At 29.3% G+C, this 24505-nt stretch overlaps 5 protein-coding genes across 5 annotated transcripts; 2 read left to right on the forward strand and 3 right to left on the reverse strand.

The window, feature by feature from the left end:
- The first annotated feature begins 4456 nt into the window (after nucleotides 1–4456).
- On the forward strand, nucleotides 4457–8206 carry LOC124926311 (dynein assembly factor with WDR repeat domains 1-like). The gene is made up of 8 exons (XM_047466507.1): nucleotides 4457–4665; nucleotides 4939–5125; nucleotides 5363–5460; nucleotides 5682–5787; nucleotides 5880–6100; nucleotides 6177–6219; nucleotides 7062–7315; nucleotides 7575–8206. Exons 1-8 carry the CDS (start codon nucleotides 4502–4504, stop codon nucleotides 7972–7974), a joined length of 1473 nt encoding a protein of 490 aa, XP_047322463.1. The 5' UTR covers nucleotides 4457–4501; the 3' UTR covers nucleotides 7975–8206.
- Nucleotides 8207–8269: 63 nt separating this feature from the next.
- LOC124925123 (probable pectate lyase P59) lies at nucleotides 8270–9691 on the reverse strand. The gene is made up of 3 exons (XM_047465095.1): nucleotides 8912–9691; nucleotides 8576–8818; nucleotides 8270–8500 (listed from the first exon to the last, which is right to left on the reverse strand). The coding sequence occupies exons 1-3, from the start codon at nucleotides 9689–9691 to the stop codon at nucleotides 8270–8272; spliced, it is 1254 nt and encodes a 417-aa protein (XP_047321051.1).
- Nucleotides 9692–10303: 612 nt separating this feature from the next.
- Nucleotides 10304–12029, reverse strand: LOC124926628 (hypersensitive-induced response protein 1-like). The gene is made up of 6 exons (XM_047466892.1): nucleotides 11955–12029; nucleotides 11469–11661; nucleotides 11268–11388; nucleotides 11083–11174; nucleotides 10898–10994; nucleotides 10304–10818 (listed from the first exon to the last, which is right to left on the reverse strand). Exons 2-6 carry the CDS (start codon nucleotides 11655–11657, stop codon nucleotides 10457–10459), a joined length of 861 nt encoding a protein of 286 aa, XP_047322848.1. The 5' UTR covers nucleotides 11658–11661; nucleotides 11955–12029; the 3' UTR covers nucleotides 10304–10456.
- Nucleotides 12030–19999: 7970 nt separating this feature from the next.
- On the forward strand, nucleotides 20000–21320 carry LOC124925124 (probable prolyl 4-hydroxylase 6). Its single transcript, XM_047465096.1, has 6 exons — nucleotides 20000–20129; nucleotides 20219–20276; nucleotides 20376–20480; nucleotides 20544–20601; nucleotides 20665–20886; nucleotides 20971–21320. Exons 1-6 carry the CDS (start codon nucleotides 20008–20010, stop codon nucleotides 21318–21320), a joined length of 915 nt encoding a protein of 304 aa, XP_047321052.1. The 5' UTR covers nucleotides 20000–20007.
- Nucleotides 21321–21688: 368 nt separating this feature from the next.
- On the reverse strand, nucleotides 21689–24089 carry LOC124927171 (E2F transcription factor-like E2FF). Its single transcript, XM_047467535.1, has 11 exons — nucleotides 23726–24089; nucleotides 23579–23646; nucleotides 23440–23492; nucleotides 23280–23357; nucleotides 23147–23206; nucleotides 23021–23075; nucleotides 22881–22948; nucleotides 22636–22708; nucleotides 22485–22558; nucleotides 22047–22389; nucleotides 21689–21971 (listed from the first exon to the last, which is right to left on the reverse strand). Exons 1-11 carry the CDS (start codon nucleotides 23812–23814, stop codon nucleotides 21868–21870), a joined length of 1065 nt encoding a protein of 354 aa, XP_047323491.1. The 5' UTR covers nucleotides 23815–24089; the 3' UTR covers nucleotides 21689–21867.
- Nucleotides 24090–24505: the final 416 nt, after the last annotated feature.

A 24505-nucleotide genomic window follows, 5' to 3' on the forward strand; every position in this document is an offset into this window, starting at 1 on the left:
TTTCAGTAATTTATCTCAACCCAAAAACTCAAACTCAAAAGAATATTCTCAGAATATTTATTTTTATAATAAATTTTAATTTTTTCAATATTATATATATATATATTTATCTAAAATTATAAATTAAACTCATAACTTTATAACAACTTATTAATTACTTTTAAATTCTCATTCAATTATTTATACAAAATAGAATAAATTAAACATTATTACATAAACAAAAATTACATCTCACAAACAAAAAAATACAACAAAACAAATCTTATTAAAATTATCATATATATATATATATATATATATATATATATATATATATATATATATATATATATATATATATATATAAAGATTAGAGATAAAAAATAATAAATTAAGTACGAAATTAATATATATAGATTTTAGTTGAGAGAAATATTTAATATTGTTATTTAAAATATTTATTTATATATAACCACCAATTTAAAATAAATAGTCATAACTTACCTAATATATATATATATATATATATATATATAATTTTAAATTTTTATATATTATGAAAGTGAAAAAAAAAAATTAAATTAGAAAAAAGAGTAATATTAGGAATTAATTAGAAAGATAAATTATGAAATGAAAAAATTCTTGAATATAAAATAAAGAAATTAATTTAGAAAGTAAAGTAATTACATAGAGTTAATTAATAGAGAGAAATTATGAAATGAGATAAAAATCATAATGAATTTGTGTATAAACTTTCATATTCATCCATTATTATATATATTATTATTATATATAAAAATAAATATGTTATGTAATATTATATATTTTAATATAAAAAATATTTTATATTATTAGTATGAAAAATATAAATATTTATATATTGAAAGTAAGAAAAAAATATTTATTAATTAGATTAAGAAAGAGATGTAAAATATATAAAGAAATTAATTTAGAAAGTAGAGTAATTTATAGAGTTAATAATTTGTGTATAAACCTTCGTATTCATCTATTAAACATTATTATATATATTGTTATTATATATATATAAATAAATAAATATGTGATGTAATATTATATATCTTTATGTAAAAATATTAATAAAAATAATATTTTATATTATTAGTGTGAAATATATAAAAATTTATACAGTAAATAGAAAAAAATACTTAATAATTAGATTAAGAAAAAGAAATATTTATATATTATGAAAGAAATTTATACATCTCTAACTCAAATACCTATTCTCATACTTAAAATGCAATAAACATCTTAGTAATTTATCTCCAACACAAAAACTCAAACTCAAAATAATATTTTTAGAATATTCATTTTTATAATAAATTTTAATTTTTTCAATATTATCTATATATTTATCTAAAATTACAAATTGAACCCATAACTTTACAACAACTTATTAATTCTTTTAAAATTCTCATTCAATTATTTATACAACTACATAAAATAAATTAAACATTATTACATAAACTCAAATTACTTCTCACAAACAAAAAAATACAACAAAACAAACCTTATTAAAATTATAATGAATTAAACATATAAATAAATTATATAAATAAATTAAAATATAAATAAATAAAATATGTAAACAAATTAAAATATAAATAAGTTTTATAAATTAATTAAAAACAAACTAAAATGACTTAGATGAAAGTTTTGAAAACCTTTTGAGTATGTGAAAAATGTCCCTACATATTTGGGTTTGGAGGAGAAAGATTTTGTAGGAAAACTTAAAATGCAGATGAGTGACCTATAATGGAGTTGTTTGCTGGTGAGTTGGAGATGATCTTATATTATGAGAGAGAAAATAAGTAGAGAGAAAATAAGTAGAGAGAAAATAAGTAAGATAAATAAATTAGAAAAGAGAAATTACCTGAATTTTGTGAATGATTATAGAGTTATAAGCTACAAAAGAGACCAAGGATGTTTTTCCAGCTGCCTGAAATGATCAAATTCCTGGAAAAAAATACAAATCAGTGAAAACGGATTGTTGAAACATAACATAATGCAAATTCAATTATTGAAAGCATGATATTGATATTGAAATTGAGAAGATTATGAATAGAGATAGCACACACGACAAAATGAGATCCACGAAATAAAATGCTCTGTATTGTATATGAAGATATCACTCTTCTCTCTTCAATTGAACCTCATTGATCTAAGATTATTTATAGGAATAAAATATTTGGATGGAGTAATATATTAGTTTAATTGTAATTATATACGTTGATATAATCAATATTTATTGCTAGGTGATATAATTAATATTTATTGCTAAATTCAATTAATAGATAATTATAATATGATAACTGCACTTTTTTATTTTTACATATTTTCATTAATTATGATATGATAACTGAAATTTTTATTTTTACATATTTTCATTAATTATAATATAATAATTGAAAATTTTTATTTTTATATATTTTTATATTTAATATTTAATGCAAAATTGAAATAATATAAATAAAATAATTTTATAATAAATATAATATAATAACTGAAACTTTTAGAATATAAAGTAATTTATCTCCAACACAAAAACTCAAACTCAAAATAATATTTTTAGAATATTCATTTTTATAATAAATTTTAATTTTTTCAATATTATCTATATATTTATCTAAAATTACAAATTGAACCCATAACTTTACAACAACTTATTAATTCTTTTAAAATTCTCATTCAATTATTTATACAACTACATAAAATAAATTAAACATTATTACATAAATTCAAATTACTTCTCACAAACAAAAAAATACAACAAAACAAACCTTATTAAAATTATAATGAATTAAACATATAAATAAATTATATAAATAAATTAAAATATAAATAAATAAAATATGTAAACAAATTAAAATATAAATAAGTTTTATAAATTAATTAAAAACAAACTAAAATGACTTAGATGAAAGTTTTGAAAACCTTTTGAGTATGTGAAAAATGTCCCTGCATATTTGGGTTTGGAGGAGAAAGATTTTGTAGGAAAACTTAAAATGCAGATGAGTGACCTATAATGGAGTTGTTTGCTGGTGAGTTGGAGATGATCTTATATTATGAGAGAGAAAATAAGTAGAGAGAAAATAAGTAGAGAGAAAATAAGTAAGATAAATAAATTAGGAAAGAGAAATTACCTGAATTTTGTGAATGATTATAGAGTTATAAGCTATAAAAGAGACCAAGGATGTTTTTCCAGCTGCCTGAAATGATCAAATTCCTGGAAAAAAATACAAATCAGTGAAAACGGATTGTTGAAACATAACATAATGCAAATTCAATTATTGAAAGCATGATATTGATATTGAAATTGAGAAGATTATGAATAGAGATAGCACACACGACAAAATGAGATCCACGAAATAAAATGCTCTGTATTGTATATGAAGATATCACTCTTCTCTCTTCAATTGAACCTCATTGATCTAAGATTATTTATAGGAATAAAATATTTGGATGGAGTAATATATTAGTTTAATTGTAATTATATACGTTGATATAATCAATATTTATTGCTAGGTGATATAATTAATATTTATTGCTAAATTCAATTAATAGATAATTATAATATGATAACTGCAATTTTTTATTTTTACATATTTTCATTAATTATGATATGATAACTGAAATTTTTATTTTTACATATTTTCATTAATTATAATATAATAATTGAAAATTTTTATTTTTATATATTTTTATATTTAATATTTAATGCAAAATTGAAATAATATAAATAAAATAATTTTATAATAAATATAATATAATAACTGAAACTTTTATTATTTTAATAAATTTTTATAATTAATATTAATGTTAAATTCAATTAATAAAAAATATTAATATATATATATATATATATATATATATATATATATATAAAAAAGAGTAACGGACATAGATAATTATGAAACTTAGTTAATAGAATTGATGAAAAAAAATATATTTTATATTATTAGTGAGAAAATATATATATGGTAAGGGAAATAAAAAAATTAATTAATAAAGATAAATGAAGAGAGAGAAATATATATATCTAACCCATAAAATTATCTATGATGTAGATCATTTTAGAAAGAGCATGATGTACACCTCCATCATTTCAAAATTAAGCGTCATTATATATATAGACAAAGAAAAAAAATAATAATTGTTGATGATTTTGAAGAGATAATTATTTTTGGTAAAAAGATTTTAAAAATATTTATATATAAATAAAATAAAAAATAATAATTTAAAATAAAATATATTTTAGTATTTTAATTATTAAAATTCGTGATTTAATTAATAATAATTAATTAAAAAATTAATTTGTATAAATGAAATAAAAAATTTAACCGAAACTAATGTAATGAAATAAATATATATATTAAATAAAAAGTATAAAAAAAGAAGTGAGAAGAAAATAAAAAGCACTTTCTGAATATTCTTATATTTTTCTTCTTTGATACTATTTCTTGGTTCGGCGCTAGAGCCTGACCCGACGTTCCATTTACCAGAGATGGCTGCTGACGGAAGCTCCACAGCCATTACGGATCTCACCCAGGACTCGCTGGTCCATTGTGCCACCTATCTCAATCGAAGGGACATCTCTAACCTCGCCTCGACCTGCAAGTATCTCAATCGAGTTGCTTATTCCGATTCAATTTGGCAACGCCTATCAAGGTTAAATCCATCTGGATTCTCACTTTTCATATTTCACTTTTCCGACTAATTATGCCCTTCCTCAGTTATATGAAATCAATTGATTTCTTTATGCTAACATGTTTTAGAGCTGCAATTTGGATTTTTAAGTAACGCTTCCCATTTTTCAGATGAACATGTAAATACTTGCTTACCTAGGCTATCATGGATATGCTGATGCTCTTTTGTGGTTACTATGTACTAATTCATAAGGTTTGAGGGGAGTTAATTGTGATATTTGAAACTATAATGTAGGGAGCTTTGGCCTTCACATATACCCTTAAGCTTCCCCAATACGATGAGTGTAAGAGAAGCATACTTGGCTAGGCATACAGCTTTGCGACAATTGAAGTTCATTGATCCATTGGTTTCTCATTTTTACACAGAAGCAAAACCTTTTGACCATTTGCTTCTTGACAGAAATCATATACTCTTCTCACAGGTACGTACCTCAATATAACTGATTGCTTTCTTTCAAGAGTTCAGATTGTTTTAACTTAACACGATGACGATGATGAATGGGAGCTCATTTGTTGTTCTTGCTGCTTGTTAGTATATAACTGTAAACCTATAACATATAGATATCAGAAAAAAGAAACGTATGTCTGTGTCTATGTGTGAGAGTGAGGTGTTCCTTATGCGAAATGTTGTAAACTTATATTAATTCACAACCAAGCAGGGCTCATTGGTTCGGTTGGTGAAGATTGACAGTTTCTTGAGCGGAAGAGATGGCCTAGTTACACTTAGTGATCATCGAGCAAGAATTTCATGTATGAGGTGAGAAATGGTTTCTTAATTTAGAGCTTTCCCGGCATTTTCTTCCAAGGGTATAAGACCAAACTGCATTCATTGCCTTCTAGAAAATTGGCAAACAAACGATACTAGAATTCTTTTTTCAGCTGATACATTTTTCTGTCTTATTGTCTCCGTTTTCTCTATCTTTTTCAACTTGTGTCTGAAAAAAGAACTATAACTAGAATTGATAACAACACATGCAGGTTGTTTCCTCTCAGTGACACATCATTCTTTCGAAATGAGACGCAGAGAGATGACAATGTTCTGGTAACTGCAAGCTGTGACCACTCCATCCGTCTATGGTGGAAGGTAGTTTGATGCCAATTGACAATTTTATACGTTTTCTTCTTAAGAAACTGAATCAATGACTACAAGAAAGTATACTTTTGTTTTGGGTGCAGGGAAGCTGCCAAAGATGCTTCAGAGGTCATAACGCTCCTGTTACTGTTCTTTCTGATAAACTTTTGGGTGATAATAACAGCGGAAAAATATTAGCAAGTGGGGGTTTGGATGGGACTGTCCGCTTATGGTCTCTTAGCTCCAGTGGGAAGCGTGGCCAACATGCTCTTAAGGCTACATTATATGGGCATGAGAAACCCATTGTTTTCATGTCAACCGCAGGGTATCTTTTGCTTCGCATTGATCTTTCGATTGCCAAAATGAAATATTAATCAAATTGTTCATTTTTCTCATATCAGGCACAAAAATTCAATTTTGGTGAGCTTATCACGAGATTCCAAGGTACTGTCCATTTTTTGTTAAAAAAATGTTTGCTTATCATTACAGATGCTTATAAGAATTAAGGAAAATAAATGGTTAATTTGAAAATAAAAATTAAGAGACATAAGAAAATTGTACCAAATGAACCATAGTGATTTAAAGGCATGCAAATTGTACCTATCACCTTTGACAAATAATCTAACATGAACTTAATTCTCCATTTAACTTTCTGTATATGTTTTCTTTCTATTAATGTAGCCAAATTGCATTTTTATTAATTTCAAGAAAATATAAATTAATATATCTAAAGATAATTAAATATTGCATTTCCTTTATTAATTTGAATATTATTATTATTAATACATAATAACAAATGAAATTGACAATTAATATAAATACTTAACAAAAAAATAACTTTATAATAATATACAAGGTTAAAAAGTCTTTTTTACTTTCTTATATTTCTTACCAATCACAAAATTATAAAAACTATACAACTTATACTCTTTCTAATAACTCAAACCAAACAATAATAATATACACAAGTTATATCTCATACAACTTGTACCCCATACCAAATAGACCAAATGTCCCAACTTCACAATTTTGTAAATTATATAATAAATAAAAAATAACATATGCAGTTTATACCCAATAACCAACAGACTAGATGGATGTTACAACTTCATATTTTGGTCCTGTTATGTAATAAATCAGCAATCACATAACAGTTTATACCCCTTATCAAATGGGAAGTCGCAACATCACATTTTGGTTCTCTTGTGTAATAAATAATTTGTTATTCATTATGGGGGAATCTGGCATGAAGAAGTTAACTTGATAGTATGTTGCATTTCAATCAGGTGAGAGTTTGGGACACTACTGCATCATCGGCTACCCGGTCGACTAGTTGTGTGGGTGAAACCAAAGTGGTTGGTTCGCCTGTGGGAATGAAATGTCAAGGACCAATAGTCTACATTGCTGCTGGTACCTCTGTTGTGGCTATCGATCTCAGGACAATGCAGAGAGCTTTTACTGCGGAAACCCATCTGTCTAAATTGTGTTCCTTTGATATTGTTGCTTCAAAGCATCTTCTTTGCACCGGTGGGATCGACAGGTAAATATTTCTATATTAAGAATCTTCTTTATATACATACTTTTTCATTCTAAATTATGTGGACAATCTTATTTGGAAACTAGTATTTTGTCAAACATTTTTCACAATCTCATTGGACAATGTTAAAATTGAAATTGATTTTTTTTTTGTTTAATTTGGTATATATTTATTTTCTCTGTATATTTTTTAGATCATTATAATTTTTGACAAACATAAGAGAGATGAATACTGGTAACAAAACAACTTAATTATGTTGTAGGGCGATGATTTGGGATATCCGACGGAGCTCTGAGACACCAAAAACACAACCTATAGCTGAACTCGATGGGCATTATGGTCCAATAACACAATTGCATATGGATCCATACAAAGTGGTTACGGGCACCTCAACTGACTTATTTGTTAAAGTATGGGATTCAGCCACTGGTGTACCCACAAATTCCTTAATTTGTTCAACTTCTTCTGGGAATCATGGGTGTTGTGCAATGGCTGTGGACGGGTGTCGAATAGTAACGGGAGTTTGTGAGGAAGAACAAGGCCTCCTAACATATTGGGACTTTGGGAATGCCACTTGTCCAGTTTCATCGCGATTGGGTGAAAGCGATTCTAAGTTTTGGGGTCCTCTGTCTTCCATTGACAGCGACGAATCCGACTACTGATTATATTTTAAGAAATTGGGAAAGTTGCTGGGGACAGATGGAAAGCAATGTCAGGTTTGTGTATAATTAACAATAATATAAGGGAACAAAAGCATAGTCGTTGCTAAAATGATGGACTTGGGAGGAATTTACACAACCAATGGGGATGTGGATGAATCTTTCTTACACTAAGTGTTGAACAAATTTACATAGAATTTGACTGAAATTTCTACAAACAAAATTTGGTGCGAAATATGTAGTACAACACTGAAAAAGGGTTCCTGAGGTTTGTTTAGTTTCTCTAATGTATAAACAACTAGCAAGCCACACCAGGCCTGCAGCCAAGATAACCTGCGAAACGGGTCATACTCTTGACTGCCCTTCCTGGACGCGGAGGAAGTGAGTCCAGGCCAGCCAACCTGGCTATATTGCGTGGACTACAATCCCCCGATTGACGGAAGAAGGCTCCTCTCAAAAACAGGTCCCCTTGTGAGCACCACGTCCACGTTGACCAAACCGCCTTTGTGGCATAATCCCTATGTGTCACCTGTAAGTAATGATCGTCCCTTAGAGTTAACCAAAGAGATCAAACATTTTTTGTAATTATGTATAATAATAATACCTCTTTGAATTCAGGTCTGACTGGAGCGATGAAGCGGTTTCCCTGGCTTATGACAGTTGCACCGTGACTCCCGCCTATTGCATACATGTTCCAGTGTGTGTAGTCGTTGTTTACGACGTGTACTATCCCCGATCTCACCCTTGGCATTCTCTGCACCAATCTCTTCCCAAAATGATTGTATGCCACCGTGATTCGCATAGGATCGTCTACAGTCGTCTCTTCCGAAGCTCCGAACAGCAATGCCTGTTCATTTGAGTTCGTGTTAGCTAATGGATAAATCCTGGCATTTAAAAAAAGAAAAAGAAAAAAAACATCATCATAGTTCTTTTCTGTTACCTTATCATGGTCGGTCCAGTGGCAGTTGGAAATAGTGATGGCCGTAGAACCCTGGACGGCATCGATCAAGCCGTCGAAGCAGTTTGTCATGGAAAGATGATCAAGCCATACGTTCTTGGACCCAAAGATCGAAACACCGTCTCCGTCGAACATCCCCCTTAACCCAAGATGATCGACGGAGTCCCTTATTAGGCCTCCACTGGTTGGTATGATATCATGAATATAGAGGTTGTGAATTATAATGTTCTTAATGAACTGGATTGTGAAACCTGCTCCCCCGGCTATATGAATGGACGCACCACGACCGTCGATCGTCTTGTCACTTTGCATGATGAGCTCTTGCTTCAGCTTTATGGTCATGCTCCGTGCGAAATATATCCACAAAGGCACTTTTTGGATGACAGCGTGGCGTATAGTCCCTGGCCTTGGGTTTTGCACGTCGTTATCGGAGGGATCAGTCACTACATAGAATTTACCGTACTTCCCTCCAGTGGTTCCCTTTGCAAAGCCCATGGCACAATCCGCTAGTCTCTTGCGATATCGAGCCCAATTTGGTCTACACCTCCAGCACTTGTCAATCGGGTTGGTGGGCTTACATGCCCCAGTGTATCTCTGTATTAGTGTCCTCTCACTAATATTGTAGGGCACAATGTAGCCTGTCATGGGGAAATGCGATTCCTCGTCTATATCATCCGTCGAGTTGCTCATTTGAGCCACAAGTCCCGGGACCAGTACCACACAAATGAAAACGGTGAGTATAATGGGGTCAATGCGAGCCATCTTTGGCGAGACCACTCAAGCCTGATGTTGGTTATTTAGCCAGAGAGAAACACATATTCTTATATATAAAAAGGGTGGTATAAGGAAGCGTAAAAATATTATAATGGTGTTTATAAACAAATGTGTAATTGGCTAGGAATGTGGGGAACCCCCAACACTTCTAACAAAACAATGCCATATATATTTAGGGTAAGGTGAACTTAAAAATAGAAATTTACTTTCTAATTTTGGCTACAATCTCCTCTCCTTTTTTCTTTCTCGGAAATGTTTTTCATTTTATTGAATAGAGTTGTTGCCCATCCGAATGCAGACTTCTATTCATTCTATTTAAAATGTTTTTTCTCACCATTTTTGTTGTAATCACTATTTCACTTATAAAATTATAAGTGATTTTTATTTGATATAAGTTTGTTACTTGAATCAACGTATGAATAGATTATGCTTATCTTTACAAAATGCCTAACTTTTGTTCCACAATATCTTGTAAATGATTACCTCAAAAATGGTCAATGTGTCTAAAATAATATACTTTTTAAACTTCTGTACATACATTACTAAATCATTTTTATTTGAACTACCTAACAAATTTAGATTCCTTGAATGATGAATCGATAACACAAACCACAATATATTATTGTCATATAAGTTTTTACTTTTATAGAACAAAGTTTTGTAGACACACATAAATCATTGATTATACACGCACATATAATGGAAGACTATATCTTATTTAAGCATCCGGGAAAGTCGTGGGTTTGTTTACAGTCACACTTGGGCGTTTTGACCCTGAATGAGTCCATCGCGAATCTGGGCGGCGATATCCTTGACTGCACCTGGGCCATGGGGGATGAAAACAGCCGAAGATTTAGAATTGGCACCGATTTCCTTCATGGTGTCAAAATACTGAGTTATGAGAACCATGTCCATTACGTCTTTGGCAGATGTCCCAGGCACATTCTTTGAGAAAGTGAGCACGCTGTCTCTCAAACCGTCGACTATAGCTTGTCGCTGCCTGGCAATACCCAGCCCCGAAAGATACTTGGCCTCTGCCTCCCCTTCAGCACGTTTCACCTGCAATATTTTCTCTGCTTCAGCCTTCTCATTTGCAGCAACCCTCAGCCTAGCAGCTGTTTTCCATCAACAACAACAACATCAACATTGATCAAAACAAGCAAACAAAAACAAAAGAAACTGTATTTTGATCACCTGCATTGATCTCATTCATTGCTTTCTTCACCTGTGCATCTGGCTCAATATCAATGATCAGAGTCTCAACAATTTCAAACCCATAAGCAGACATGGCCTAAGTACCAAGATCATCACCACAAAATCAAATAAGTTAATGTTTTTTCCAACAAAAAATAAAATGTTTCCAAATTGGGCCCCAATACCTTCTCAAGTTCTTCTTCCACAGCTTTGGCAATTTTATTCTTCTGCTCAAAAACAGAGTCTAACTCCAACTTTGGCACACTTGCCCTAATAACTATATTATGGTATAACAACATTAATTAGTCTCATGTAGAATGATTAATAAATACAAGCTTGAAGAAGACTGAATCCATCCATCAGTTAATACCATCAAAAACATAAGCTTGGATTTGTGCTTTAGTGTTGCTTAGCTTATAGAAAGCATCAACAGCTTTATCTGCCATAGCACGATACTGAATCGATGCCACAACTGTCACAAAGACATTGTCCTGATAAAACAACAACAACATAACATAACATATTCTAAATCCCCTCTAAGAAAAACAAAACAAAGAGTGGATGGATGGACCTTAGTTTTTGTTTCGCATCGAACATCAAGCTGCTGCACACGAAGCGATAGAAGGCCAGCTGATTTGTAACCAAAACACCAAGGTATGCAGTGAAAACCGGGTTCAAGTACGTTGACAAACTTTCCAAAATGTTCCTTAACAGCAACTGTAGACTGATCAACCTGAACACAACCAAGAGCCTGCCCCATGACTCTACAATTAAATCAATTAATTAATATGGTCAATAAAGATTTCCCATTTCTTACATAAAACACTTCATCTGATTAACTATAGTATTTGTAAATACTAGGAATCAAATCCTATCCTACTATAATATTTCAAATTATTAGTCAGCTACACATTTTAACAAACAGTTAGCATGCAAAATGGAAGCAGACAAACGTCGACAGTTGAATTTGGGCCACAGAAATAAAATACATGATCGTGATCAAAGAAAGAGACATACATACATAGAATAACATTTAGTTGCAGGTTTCAATGTGTACCTTATGACGAAAGCGTCGGGAAGGAGACAACGGAGAATGAGAGAGAAAGAGCCGGAGATTTGCTTATGAAGAAGAAGAAGACAGCTTGGAAAATTCAACTGAGATGGAAATATCTATTATCTGTTTCTCAAAAGTTAGCTGGATGTTTTTTTATTTTATTTTAAATTATTTTATCATCATTTTTATTAAATTTAAATATTATAAAATAATTAAACTAACTGAAATCCAAATAACTTATATTTTTTTTATCAATATTTTTTATAAAATAAATAAATAATCCGACATCAAACAACTGTTATTGGAAGTCTAAAATGAGCTAGGACGACAAACACTATGTTTCTTGTTTGATGTTAAATATGTTAAATTATTAAAATGTTTTAAATACGGCAAAAAGAATAAATCAGAATAACCTTTAGAAAATAATAATTAACAAAAAAAAAATAAAAAACAAAACAAATAACCTAACTTTTAATAATAATAATATTTTAACGTTTAAAAAAGTTGTTAACTTAGTTTATCGTATCTTACATTAACAATAAACCGAATCAAAATATCTCAATCAAAATATCTCAAGCATATTGAAGTTTATTTGTTGAACATTAAAGTCAACTTTTTATTTGTTGAAAATTAAATTATGTCAACTCGATAGTATAAACCTTTTTAATTTGGAATAGAGTACTATACAAATCAAATCTGGAACATTAAGATCCTGGGGAAGTATTATGTGGTGGTAAAGTTTTAATTGAGTACAAAGACTTTGTTTTGTTTTTTTTAAAATCTCTTTATAATCAAATATTATTTTATTTATTAATTAAAATATTAAAATAATTTATTTTTATTTTTAAAATAATTTTTATTTCTTTTTAAGAAATATTGTGTCATTGTATATTAATGCAAGTCTTTTTTTTATAATTATTTTTCAAAATAAATACCAATCCCAAAAAAAAGTTAAATAATCCAAACTACATTTATGATATGATTACTAAGACATATATGTCTAGTTCAAATGAGCTAAATATATCATATACAACTCTAATGATTCATTAATGCATTCCTAAGTAAATATATAAACTTTGATTTTGCATCATTGACATAGAGTCATAGAGTTGTGATTCCAATTATAATCGTATACTAGACTCTCTAATCCTACTCCATTCTCATATGGATAATGAGTTTTCACCTCCAAGGCCTTGTTTGATGTATGGGTTATTTGGATAAATCCTGGGTTTTTTTCCAAATAATCCTTGTGGGATGAAAATGATAAAAAACCAGGTTTTTTTAAATTTATTCCTATTATACCCTTCCATATATCTATCTCTCCCTCTCTCTTCCTCTCCCTCTATATATATAATAAAATAATATTATATTAAATAAAATTTTAAATATAATAAAATAAATATTAAAAAAACTATATATATATATTAATATTAACTTTTATTTTTATATAAATAATTTTTTTTATAAATACTTATAAATAACTACTATTATAATTCAAATATTACATAAAATAATATAATAGATTATAATTTTATTTATATTGTGTATTTATTTTTATTTAATATAATTAATATAATTTTTTTATATAAAATTAATGTTATAAATATTTTTATTTAGATATATGTCATTTTATTTTCTAACATAATTATTTATTTACACTATTTAAAATTTAAATGGTATATTAGATAATATAAAATGTTATAATTTTATTTATATTTTAAATTTATTTATATTTAATATAATTTTTTAAAATAAAATAATTTATTAATTTAATTTATATGAAAATAAATTTTATAATGTAATAAAATAATATAAGATATATATATATATATTTATAAATATAAAATAAAATATTTAAGTAAGGATAATTTAGGTATTTTAATTAATAAAAATGTTGATTTGATTGATGATGAGATCGTTGGGTTTTGGAATAAAACCTGAGTTTTATCTCAAAAACCCAAAGATCAAACGAGGCCCACGCTCCTCATCAAAAGGCAAACCCAATTTATTTTTTCAACATTTTCTCTTTCCTAAAAAGCAAATATACGTACGTGGCTGCATACTATTCATAAGCGCATAATTTTAATTAAAATTTAAAAAGGCCCTTGAAGTTTAAAATTGTTTTTAATTTAGATATTTAACTTTTTTTATATAATTTATTTTAAACATTTAATTTGGATCTTTAACAAACTTAAACAATATTTGTTTTTCTCACGAGGTCATCCTAATACAAAAGTGCGATCCCATTAAGCACTTACTTTCCAGACCTGTCATTGGAAGAAGACCGTTAATGAGATCATCAACCGGTCAAGTGGTCTCAATTGAAAATAGAATTGTACGTGTTTATAGATTGAACAAAATTTCACTCCCAATTCAGGAAGACACGAAAATGATATTTTTTATCCTATATAATTTTATTAATATTTTTTTACTTATCATAAATTTATAATAATAAAAAATATTAATAAATAAACTAAAAAATTATAAAATACAATAATTATATTTCTTAAAAATACTTAAAAATAAACATTACATTTTTTACTATAATTATGTGTATAAATAATTAATTTATAATTAATTTTATCATACTTTTTTTTAATGAGTTTAAGTTTGAAAAATTATTAGGATTTAATTTATAAACTGACCATCACAATCACAAGTGTGAATTGTTTAGGCCAATTGACAGCCATGATTGAGGTAAGGGATAAATTTTTGCAGGTGCGGTGTCACTTAGAGTGGAGCACTTTCTTGCATGTTATCTTTTGGAGTTAATCAAAGATAAATGTTTTTTCCATGCAAGATAATATTCTCCTTTGAATGCTAATAGATATATTTTTTCCCTCTATGAATTTTTTTTTTTCATTTATAGGCTTTTCATAGAGTGATAAAAAAAAGCTTAAACTTAAGTTATAAAAGTTTGCAAAAACCTCTGGTTCGAGCTAGTGATCTAGTTATTATTAGCAATCAAACTTTCTTTCCGGGTTTAGACCCTGAATGCCATACCTTGCTGAAGGCGATTCACCTCTTCAATTTCCAATAAACAACATGATACCTTAAAATACTTCAGTAATCACTATGGAAGCATTAAGGGAGTTCTTTCTTAAATGGTTTCTCAAACTAACATAATTTGACGTTCAACTTCTCAAACTAACATACTTTGTTTATTAATTCTCAAACTAACCTAGTTTATTGTTCAAATTCAATTTTTATTAATTTTTAATATTTTTTGAGTTTATTACATTTAAAATTCATTATATTAAATAGATAGATATATATTTTTAAATTATTATTTTTTATAAATTTCATATATTTAAATTATTATTTTTATAAACTAAATTATTTATATTTTGATATATATTTTAAATTATTATATTTATAAATTTTATTATTAATATTTTGATATATAATTATTTTAATATATATATATATATATTTATACTTCAATTATTATTATTTTTTTAACTTTGTCAAATATCTAATAAAAGACAGCACATTAAAAGTTGATAAAATTTTATTGCGAAAAAATATCATAATTATAAAAATTGATAAAATTACTCAAAATAAAAGACAAAACATGACAAAGTTGAAAAAAACAATAATAATTAATATATATATATATATATATATATTAAAATATAAATAATCAATTTTATAAAAAATAATAATTTAGATTATATATCAAAATATAAATAATCAAATTTATAAAAATAATAATTTAAAATATATATTAAAATATAAATAATTTAATTTATATAAATAATAATTTAAATATATCAAATTTATAAAAATAATAATTTAAATATATATATATATAATGAATTTTAAAAATAATAATAATAATAAAAAACTGAATTTGAATAGTAAACTAGGGTAGTTTGAAAATGAATGAAAAAAAAGTAGGTAAGTTTAGGAAGTTGAATAGTAAACTAGGTTAGTTTGAAAATGAATGAAAAAAAGTAGGTTAGTTTGGGAAATAGTTCGTTCTTTCTTCATTCAATTCATCAGTGAAATACGATATCAATTTCATAAGTCAATACTCGAGTGACAGCCTAAATGAAGCACCTAGGTCTAGCAATGAGAATTTCTCCCTCACTTGGTATGGCGGAGCATGTGTACCAGCAGTTGAGTACAGGTTTTACACTACGCTATAGCCTTTCTCTCTCACCATCCTCTGTTTGGTTATTCCCACGCCCAACCGTACTTTAATGCCCTAAATGGTATGGGTTTTACCTAAAGCTTATCGCCAATTGCTCCTATATTGGGGTTGCCACTCAATAACAGCTTCTCTTTAACTCTATGCTGGTAGGTTTCTCTATGTCTCTTGCCACTTACCGTCTTTATTGGGGTTCTTTCTAAGCTTCGGAACTAATGCCCCTATCCTCCCAAACTAGTACTCATCAATAAATCTTATTCCTATATTTGTTGGTTTAACGGAATGCATGCCCTAGTTGTTTGGTACAGTTTATTCCATAACGCGAGATCCAGGGCTAAACCAAATCCTTTTCTCTTCCCTGGTTGGTCTAAATAGCCTTTCTTAACTGCCCTAGGTGTATCTCCGGGAAATGTTTTAATACATGGTTCTCATTTTTTAACAAAAAAAGACCTTATAAAGAAGTAAAATTCCAAGCTTGTGCCTGTTCCTGCTCTTGAATTCGATGCAGATGAACTTGTATTGTAAAAGGGAAGGAAATAAAATGTTCAATCTGGGTCACCTGTCTTTTTGTATGGGCAAGACAAAAAAGCACCATTTGACACCAAGGGATAAGAGTTGATTGTTGGCAATGATTTGGTGAGGGAAATCTATGAGAGAAGGTTCTCGAACTGAACCGGAATCCGATTGAATAGAGCGCGGAGCCAACAAGTTCAGTTGAACAACCGCAGGGGCTTCCAGCAGTGATAACTGAACTAACTAGATGAGCCGCCCAAAACCTGGAGCTGGCATTTGAATCCTGGAATAGCAGACCGTGGAAAGAACTCATTATAGTTATAGCTTGAGCTGACCGGCGTCAGGCTTTGATTGCGGGCATAGAAGTTGCCTTAGAGCATATGCAGCGCATGACCTGTGTCCGCATCGAACAACGTATAAAATGGCAGGTCATTGTTTTTTTTAATTTTATGCGTTGTATGTAAAAGCAAAAAGAAGGCAACGTCCTATATGTCGGAAATGCCCAACTCTAATTTTTTAATTATTATATTATATAATATATTCTATAATATAGAAATATTAGTTATATATTTTACATAAATTAATATATTTTTTTTATTAACATTATAATATATATGACCCCTAATTTTTCATATTTGTAAGAGCATCAATTTCTCAAATTTTCCTATAATAATATAGAAATATTAGTTATATATTTCATTATAAAAATGTTTTTAATATTATAATATATTTTAAATTATAAAAATATTTTATATTTTATTATAATATAGAAATATTAGTTATATATTCTCAAATTTTTCTATGATATAGGAAAATTAGTTATATATTCTCAAATTTATTCTTGTAATGTTTTTAATATTATAATACATTTTAAATTATACTTCACAACATGACTGTGAGGACGAGAGAGACACATATGCTATTCCATTTGGTCCGCTACCATCTTAGAATGACACGATAAACAGATTAACACAACCAGATTTGGACGAGGAACCTTTTGCTCCATATGAGAATTATATGAAAAAAATATTCAAATTCGTGACAGATAAAAATATCGTCAATTACAAACCGATTTGGTGGAGCATATTTCACAATTCCATAATGTCCGTCAAAATGTTTAGAATTTTATGTATTTTATTGTACTTGCATTATTTTTGTAATGTTTTTAATATTATAATATATTTTAAATTATAAAAATATTTTATATTTTATTATTTTTAAAAAAGTAATTTTATAAGAATTTTAAAAATGTAATTTTATTATACTTAAAATAGTAACAAATAAAAATAACATTTTAATTATTCAGATAAACGGGTTGAAGCATTGCAGTGTTTTGATCAAGTATAACATGCCCGAAGATTGATTTGACAAAATAAATGGGCAGAGGTCTTGTGCGTTGGACATGCTCTTAAGCCCTTTTAGTTACGGTATTTAATATATAATATACTCGGTCCACTATATCTAATTCTTTTTCGAAAGATTATCGCACTCAAGCAATTGCCCCTTCCTCTATTCCTTTATTTTATATGGTCGGGTTACTTCCGTCTATCGGTCTTGGGAAAGCCAAAACTTGTATATAATTATAATATATTGGGTCGTGAACGGAGCGATAGCGCAGCGAGTCTAGAAATTCTATCTCGTTTCATCGGTCATTGAAGGAAAACTATCGATATAAGCCTGAGAAAGAACAAATTCAACTTAAGACGTTGATGGTATTGTTTACACGAAAAAATAAATATTATCTACAGCAAATGTCAGCCTTCCCTCTTGTTTCAGAGGGAATGTGAGGAGTGAGTAACGAGTGAGGAAAGCTCTATCAAAGGTATAAGAGTGGACTTTTCTAACTAGTAGCTAGTCTAAGGTAAACGATTGAAACGATTGGTAATTGAGTTCAGGATTGATAATTGATTCATAGACTAAGCATTGTGAAGAGCTCAACTTATTTTAATGAATGCAATGATTCTGGGCCATTTTCGAACTCTAATGAGGAACGGAGAATCACCCATGAAAGCTGTGGAAGTAGGGATTTAAACATTCATTAAAGCAAAGTAAACGATACATGTTGATTGCGCGAATAAGCCTTCTTTCCTTCTTAAAATATTTTTTTCAGTTTGAAAATGAGTTTTTAAACTATAGATAAATTACTATTTGATATGACACTCACTATATTTTTGTATATTTTGAGTTTAAGAATGAATTTTTAAGTTATAGATGATCTTAGATATGAATATATATAAAAGTGCTGAAAATCTAACCAAAAATAAAAATAAAATTTAATATATATCAAGTTAACATATCTCAATTTTTTAAAAGTAATAACTATATTACTTGTTTAGTGTTTATTGTGACCTATATTTGATGTCGGGTCCTCAAGTTCAATTCTCTATGCATATTATTTTTTTTTCTTTTAGTTTGTTCAGTCACTCTAACTCTAAATAAGTTTATTTATTTTCTTTTTAACTGGAAATTAAATTTTATAAACTTGTAAAAGGTTATTAGTCAATAATTAAAATTAATTCTTAGTTATAAAATTAATTTTAAAATATTGATTGCAATCAATTTATTTTGCATATAAATTTTTAAAGGAGTGATATGAAAAATTAGTGGAGAAAATAATTGAGAAATTAACATGATGAAATAAGAAAAAAAATGTGAGAAAAAATAATTTTTTTTTTCATTAGATCACCACGTAATTTATTGCATAATCCTCATTCATCTTTTTTGGGATTAAAAACCCTCATTGCTTTTAAATATTTATTTTTCTTCATACTATACAGTATTATATGGTCACCGTAATCTTTGATAAATAATTCATTTACTATAATTCCTTCTTAAAACAGACTTTATTTTTTTTTTATCAAAGAATAATAAAAGTGATCTACATTAAAAAATAAATAAATAACAATTCCCCTCTCTTATATATATATATATATATATATATATATATATATATATATATATATATAAATAAATAATAATAATATATTAATTTAATGAAAATATATGACACAAAAAATTGTGATATACTTTATAAAATAATCATTATAAATCTAAAAATCACAATAAATTATGATTTATCAAAAGAAAAGAAATGAAAATAAAATTAATTACATTATTAAGATGTAATCTTAAAGTTGATTTACTACATTTTTGGTAGATTTATTTTCATATAAAAAGATTACACTATTATTTTAATGGTTATTTTTTCCTTTATAAAGTATCTAACTAGTTTTATACACCACCATCTAATTTTATATTTATCAATTATATCATTCAAAAAAATAAGTTAAATATCAAAATATATTTTGAATTATATATTTGGAGAGACAGAGACATCTCTGAAATTAGGATTCTCCTTTTGAAGGCCTGTTTGGAGTGATATTTAAATCCATGGATTCTCCTCTTATTTTCATCTTCCTAGTTTCCTTGCTCCTTCTTCTTCTTCTTCCTTCTTCTTCTTCATCGTTCAAAGTTAACCCTTCCCGCGTCACTCCAATTTCTTGGCATCCCAGGTCTCTCATTCTCTCTCTAGATTCCGCCATATCCATGATATTTTCTTTTGAATTTAGAAGAAATCTTCTTCTTCTTCTTCTCCTCGCAGGGCCTTTATCTACAAAGGATTTCTTAGTGACGATGAATGCGATCATTTGATTAGCCTAGTATGTTTGCTAAACCTTAAATAATGTGATTTAAATTTTAATTTTCTGTCGTTTTAAAAAACACTCTAGTCTAAATAAAACAACACTTATTTTTTAAAGGCAGGGGGGAAACTGGAAAAGTCAATGGTGACTGGCGACAAGGACGATGAAAGTGTGTTGAGTTTAGCAAGAACAAGCTCTGGAATGTTTCTACTAAAGGCCCAAGTAAGTACAAATTTATGATTTTCAAAAAAAATATATTATATTAATTTCTTTATTTTATTATAGGATAAAATAGTTGCAGACATTGAGAAAAGGATTGCATCTTGGACATTCCTTCCAGAAGGTATATATATTATTCAATTGAATAAATAATAATTGATTTATGAGTTTGGGTTTTTGAATTTAGAAAATGGGGAATCCCTCCAAATCCTGCGTTATAAGCTTGGTGAGAGGTATGTACCACATTATGATTATTTTTCCAACGAGGAAATCTTTCTAGGACCGAGTGGCAACCGCATTGCTACGGTATTGATGTACTTGACTACCGTCCACAAGGGTGGGGAAACTGTTTTCCCCTACTCAGATTCATACCAGGTTGATAACAAATGTGGCTATGACGGTTATGCAGGTATATTTCAATTATTAGGTTTCGATATTTACAGAAACATAAATAATATAATTGTTGTTTTGGTGGTCCAAGGTCCATCGAAAGTGAAGGCTCGAAAGGGAGACGCGCTGCTGTTCTTTAGTTTGCATCCGAACTCAACAGCAGATTCGTTTAGCTTGCATGAAAGTTGCCCAGTAATTGAGGGTGAGAAATGGTCTGCCACTAAATGGATTCATGCTAGATCATATAATAAGAAGAAGAATGATGATGATTGCGAAGATAAGAACAGCAACTGTCCATCATTGGCTGCTAAAGGTGAATGCATAAGGGATAGTGTCTTCATGGTGGGTTCCCAGCATAAACCCGGAATTTGCAGGAAAAGCTGTAGAGTTTGCACATCCAACAACAACACGGGATCACAAACAACTAAACATACTACTACTCATGATCAGTGATCCTATAATTGAGGGACAGCTTATAGATGATGATTGGTTAGTTTTGAAGCAAATTCTAACTTAATAAAGGAATATACTTATATACTTTGAGGATCAATTTGTGCACTTTATTATCTCACTATTGTGTTGTGTATGTTATTGCCACCCAAGGATAAACAAAAAGATCAAGGTTTTGAGAATTGCACTTGAGACCTAAACCTTATAAATTCAAGACTATGACTCTTACAACAAGAGCTGCAGTGGGTAGATAGGTGTATCAATTTTGGAATGCAGAAGCAGATTTTTCTGACATGAATATGGCAGATGAACTTCCTGTTTATGCATTTTTAGGATTGTATACCATAAATAAAATAAAATTTATCAACAACAGAGAGAATGAAATTTGGTAATTTCTAAAATCAACCCTAAAATATAGAAAGTGCAAATAAAATGTCAATCATCAAAGGGTTTCATCTTCAGGCAGTAATAATTTAAAAAAATGTCTAAAAGCATCCGGAGACCTCTCAAGTAAAAGATAATGGCAGTTTAGTAGAACCAGAAATGCTAATTAAGGAGAAGGCATGTTCCTCGGGTTGTTTCTTTCTGTTGAACCAACTTCAACGCACCAAGATTTCCGCGCCAAAACATAATGATCAAACGTCTCGCTCAGAGCTGTCAAACAATCAATAAACTCAAATCATCAGGATCCAAATACTATTTATTATGTTTATGTACAAATAATGATACCTCTGTTGTTGTACTGAGGACGATAAGAAGAGGCCAGCTTCTCCAAGTTTGCTGCTACCCGTTTCCTTACAACGCTGCTTTCAACATTCATGGGTTGGAAAGGGCCAAAAACAATCTTCCCACGGAACGGTTTCATTGGGTTTCTCTCATCGCCAGTTTTGTTTTGACTTTCAGTTTCAGATATCTTAGATTTCTTCACAGTGTTTGTCATGTCAGATCCAAAAACCCTCTTCATGTCATTGTTTGAATTCGGTGCAGAAGCAGCTACTATACTTTTGGGTGGTGTGCAGCCTTCCGCTCCCAGCCACCTAAATGCCGGTCTCTTGGTATTTGGGTGTGGAATCTACAAATTAACCAACACACAAAAAAGAGCCAACCATATGAGAAAAACATGAAGAGGACACACTCCAACCCTTTCAGAATCCTCCATATATTTACCTTTTCAATTATGTTAATTGATGCAAAGACATTCCCAATATCATATAGTCGTCTCACTTTTGCTGCAGAGTTATCTTAAACCAAATGTGTCAGTCAAATGAATCCAACCAATTAAACCATCTGTGCATAAACAGAAAGATTGGTTACTTACTTTTAATAGCTTGTGGATCATGTAGATCACCCAGCAATGCTGTGGCAGCATCCTCAAGAGAGATCAATTCATCCTGCGAGTTTGAAATAACTAAAACATAATATGTTGCAACTGATAGTCCAACAATAACATGAACTCATATACTTGTATAAACAGAGATCAAATGTGTTGCATAGAAAGAAGACCAATGATAAAACAATTGTTTGAAATACTTTATAAAACCACAGGGAGATATGGAATAATACATTGGAGCAAAGGAAGAGCTTGACAAAGTTCTGCGTGAGAAGCCCTAAAGATTTATCCTTCCTTCTCTCTGCATACAGAATCAATGATTACTGCAAGAACATAGACTCTAAACAATGTGCACAAAAAAACAATAACTTACCAATCGCAAGTGAAATTTGATTTTTATCATTCAAAGAACCACTTTCAGCAGACACCTAAACTAGAAACTATCAGAAACATTCACAGTTTCTGCTGCATCAATGTTAAAAAAAAAAAAAAACAATACCTGGGAGCCACCAGTATTCAAGCCAATGGTTTGTAGAAAATTATCTTTTACTGCTTCTTTCTGTGAAAAAGTCAAAACAACTCAGATTCAATTTGTCATTTTTGTATCAAACTGTGTTTCTTTTTCTTTATACCATTAGCTTGTCAAGAGTCTGAGGAATAGCGCCGAATCCATTCCAGGAGTACTTATTCTTCGCTTTTCTCGACAAAACCTGAGAAAACAACCAATTGGACAATTTGGCAGCATTACAAACACCTTATGAAGGAAGGAATGAGAGAATTAAGTATACATACCCCAACAATTTCTAAAATATTTACGATATCATAGATTCTTCTACGTTCTACACCTGTAAGACCGATTAGATTCAACTGGGTATCATAGATAAGATAGCAAAAGAAGATAAATATAAACGAGCCAGAAATCAATTTGAACCTAATTTTGCCGCCGCATCGTCCAATCCAATGAACTCAACATCATCTCGATCATACAGCTTCAAGAAACTGATCAGAAATGATCCAAAGATAAGACAAAGAAATCTAGATAGAAAGATAGATAGAGAAAGGATAGAGAAAAGGGTACTTGGAGCATAAGACGCCGAGAGATTTATCTTTTCGATTATAACTAAATGGGTTCGCAGATTCAGATGATTGAGAAGCTGAAAGAGACATTTTTTATTCCGCCTCTGAAGTAAGTCTGAACCAACTAGTTGCCCATGTTAATCTAAACCTTATAAAAGAAAGATAAGGAGGCGAAGCGCTCAGTAGTGAGAGTGAAACAATTGGGCGGGGAAGGGAGGGAAAAAACTAGGTCGCGACGCGGCTTCGATAAATTCAAAACTGTACTCAAGGGAAGGGGATTGGACTCCTCAGCTCAACCTGGCTAAATAAAACCGAACCGAATTGACTAAACTGAACCGAAAAGAATGATACCGGCTCAAGTTCATATCAACCACACCCACATATCTATACGCGAATTCAGAGCCAAATCGAACTAAATTTAGAACGGTTTGTTAAATACGGCATTGGTTGATGGTTAGGGATGACAATTAAAAATTGTTCTACGATAACCGAGTCGTCCAACAAAATTTTCGTTTTAGAAACTGTCCAACAGTAATCGAGCCGATCGAAAAAAATTGAAACGAAAATTTTCGTTTAAGTTTGGTATCAAATATAATCGGGACGATAATGGTAATTATTTATTCGGTTCTAATTCCCGCCCTAAATACATCAATTTACAATAATGTTATTAATATATGTATTACAACTTTTAAAATAAAAATATATATTTGAAAATTTGTCACAACTAGACTAATCAAATTCTACCTTACCTTATCTAAGTTATTAAAGTATCATTAATAAA

The sequence above is a fragment of the Impatiens glandulifera genome, chromosome 2 (assembly GCF_907164915.1).
Source record: "Impatiens glandulifera chromosome 2, dImpGla2.1, whole genome shotgun sequence".
NCBI lineage: Eukaryota > Viridiplantae > Streptophyta > Magnoliopsida > Ericales > Balsaminaceae > Impatiens > Impatiens glandulifera.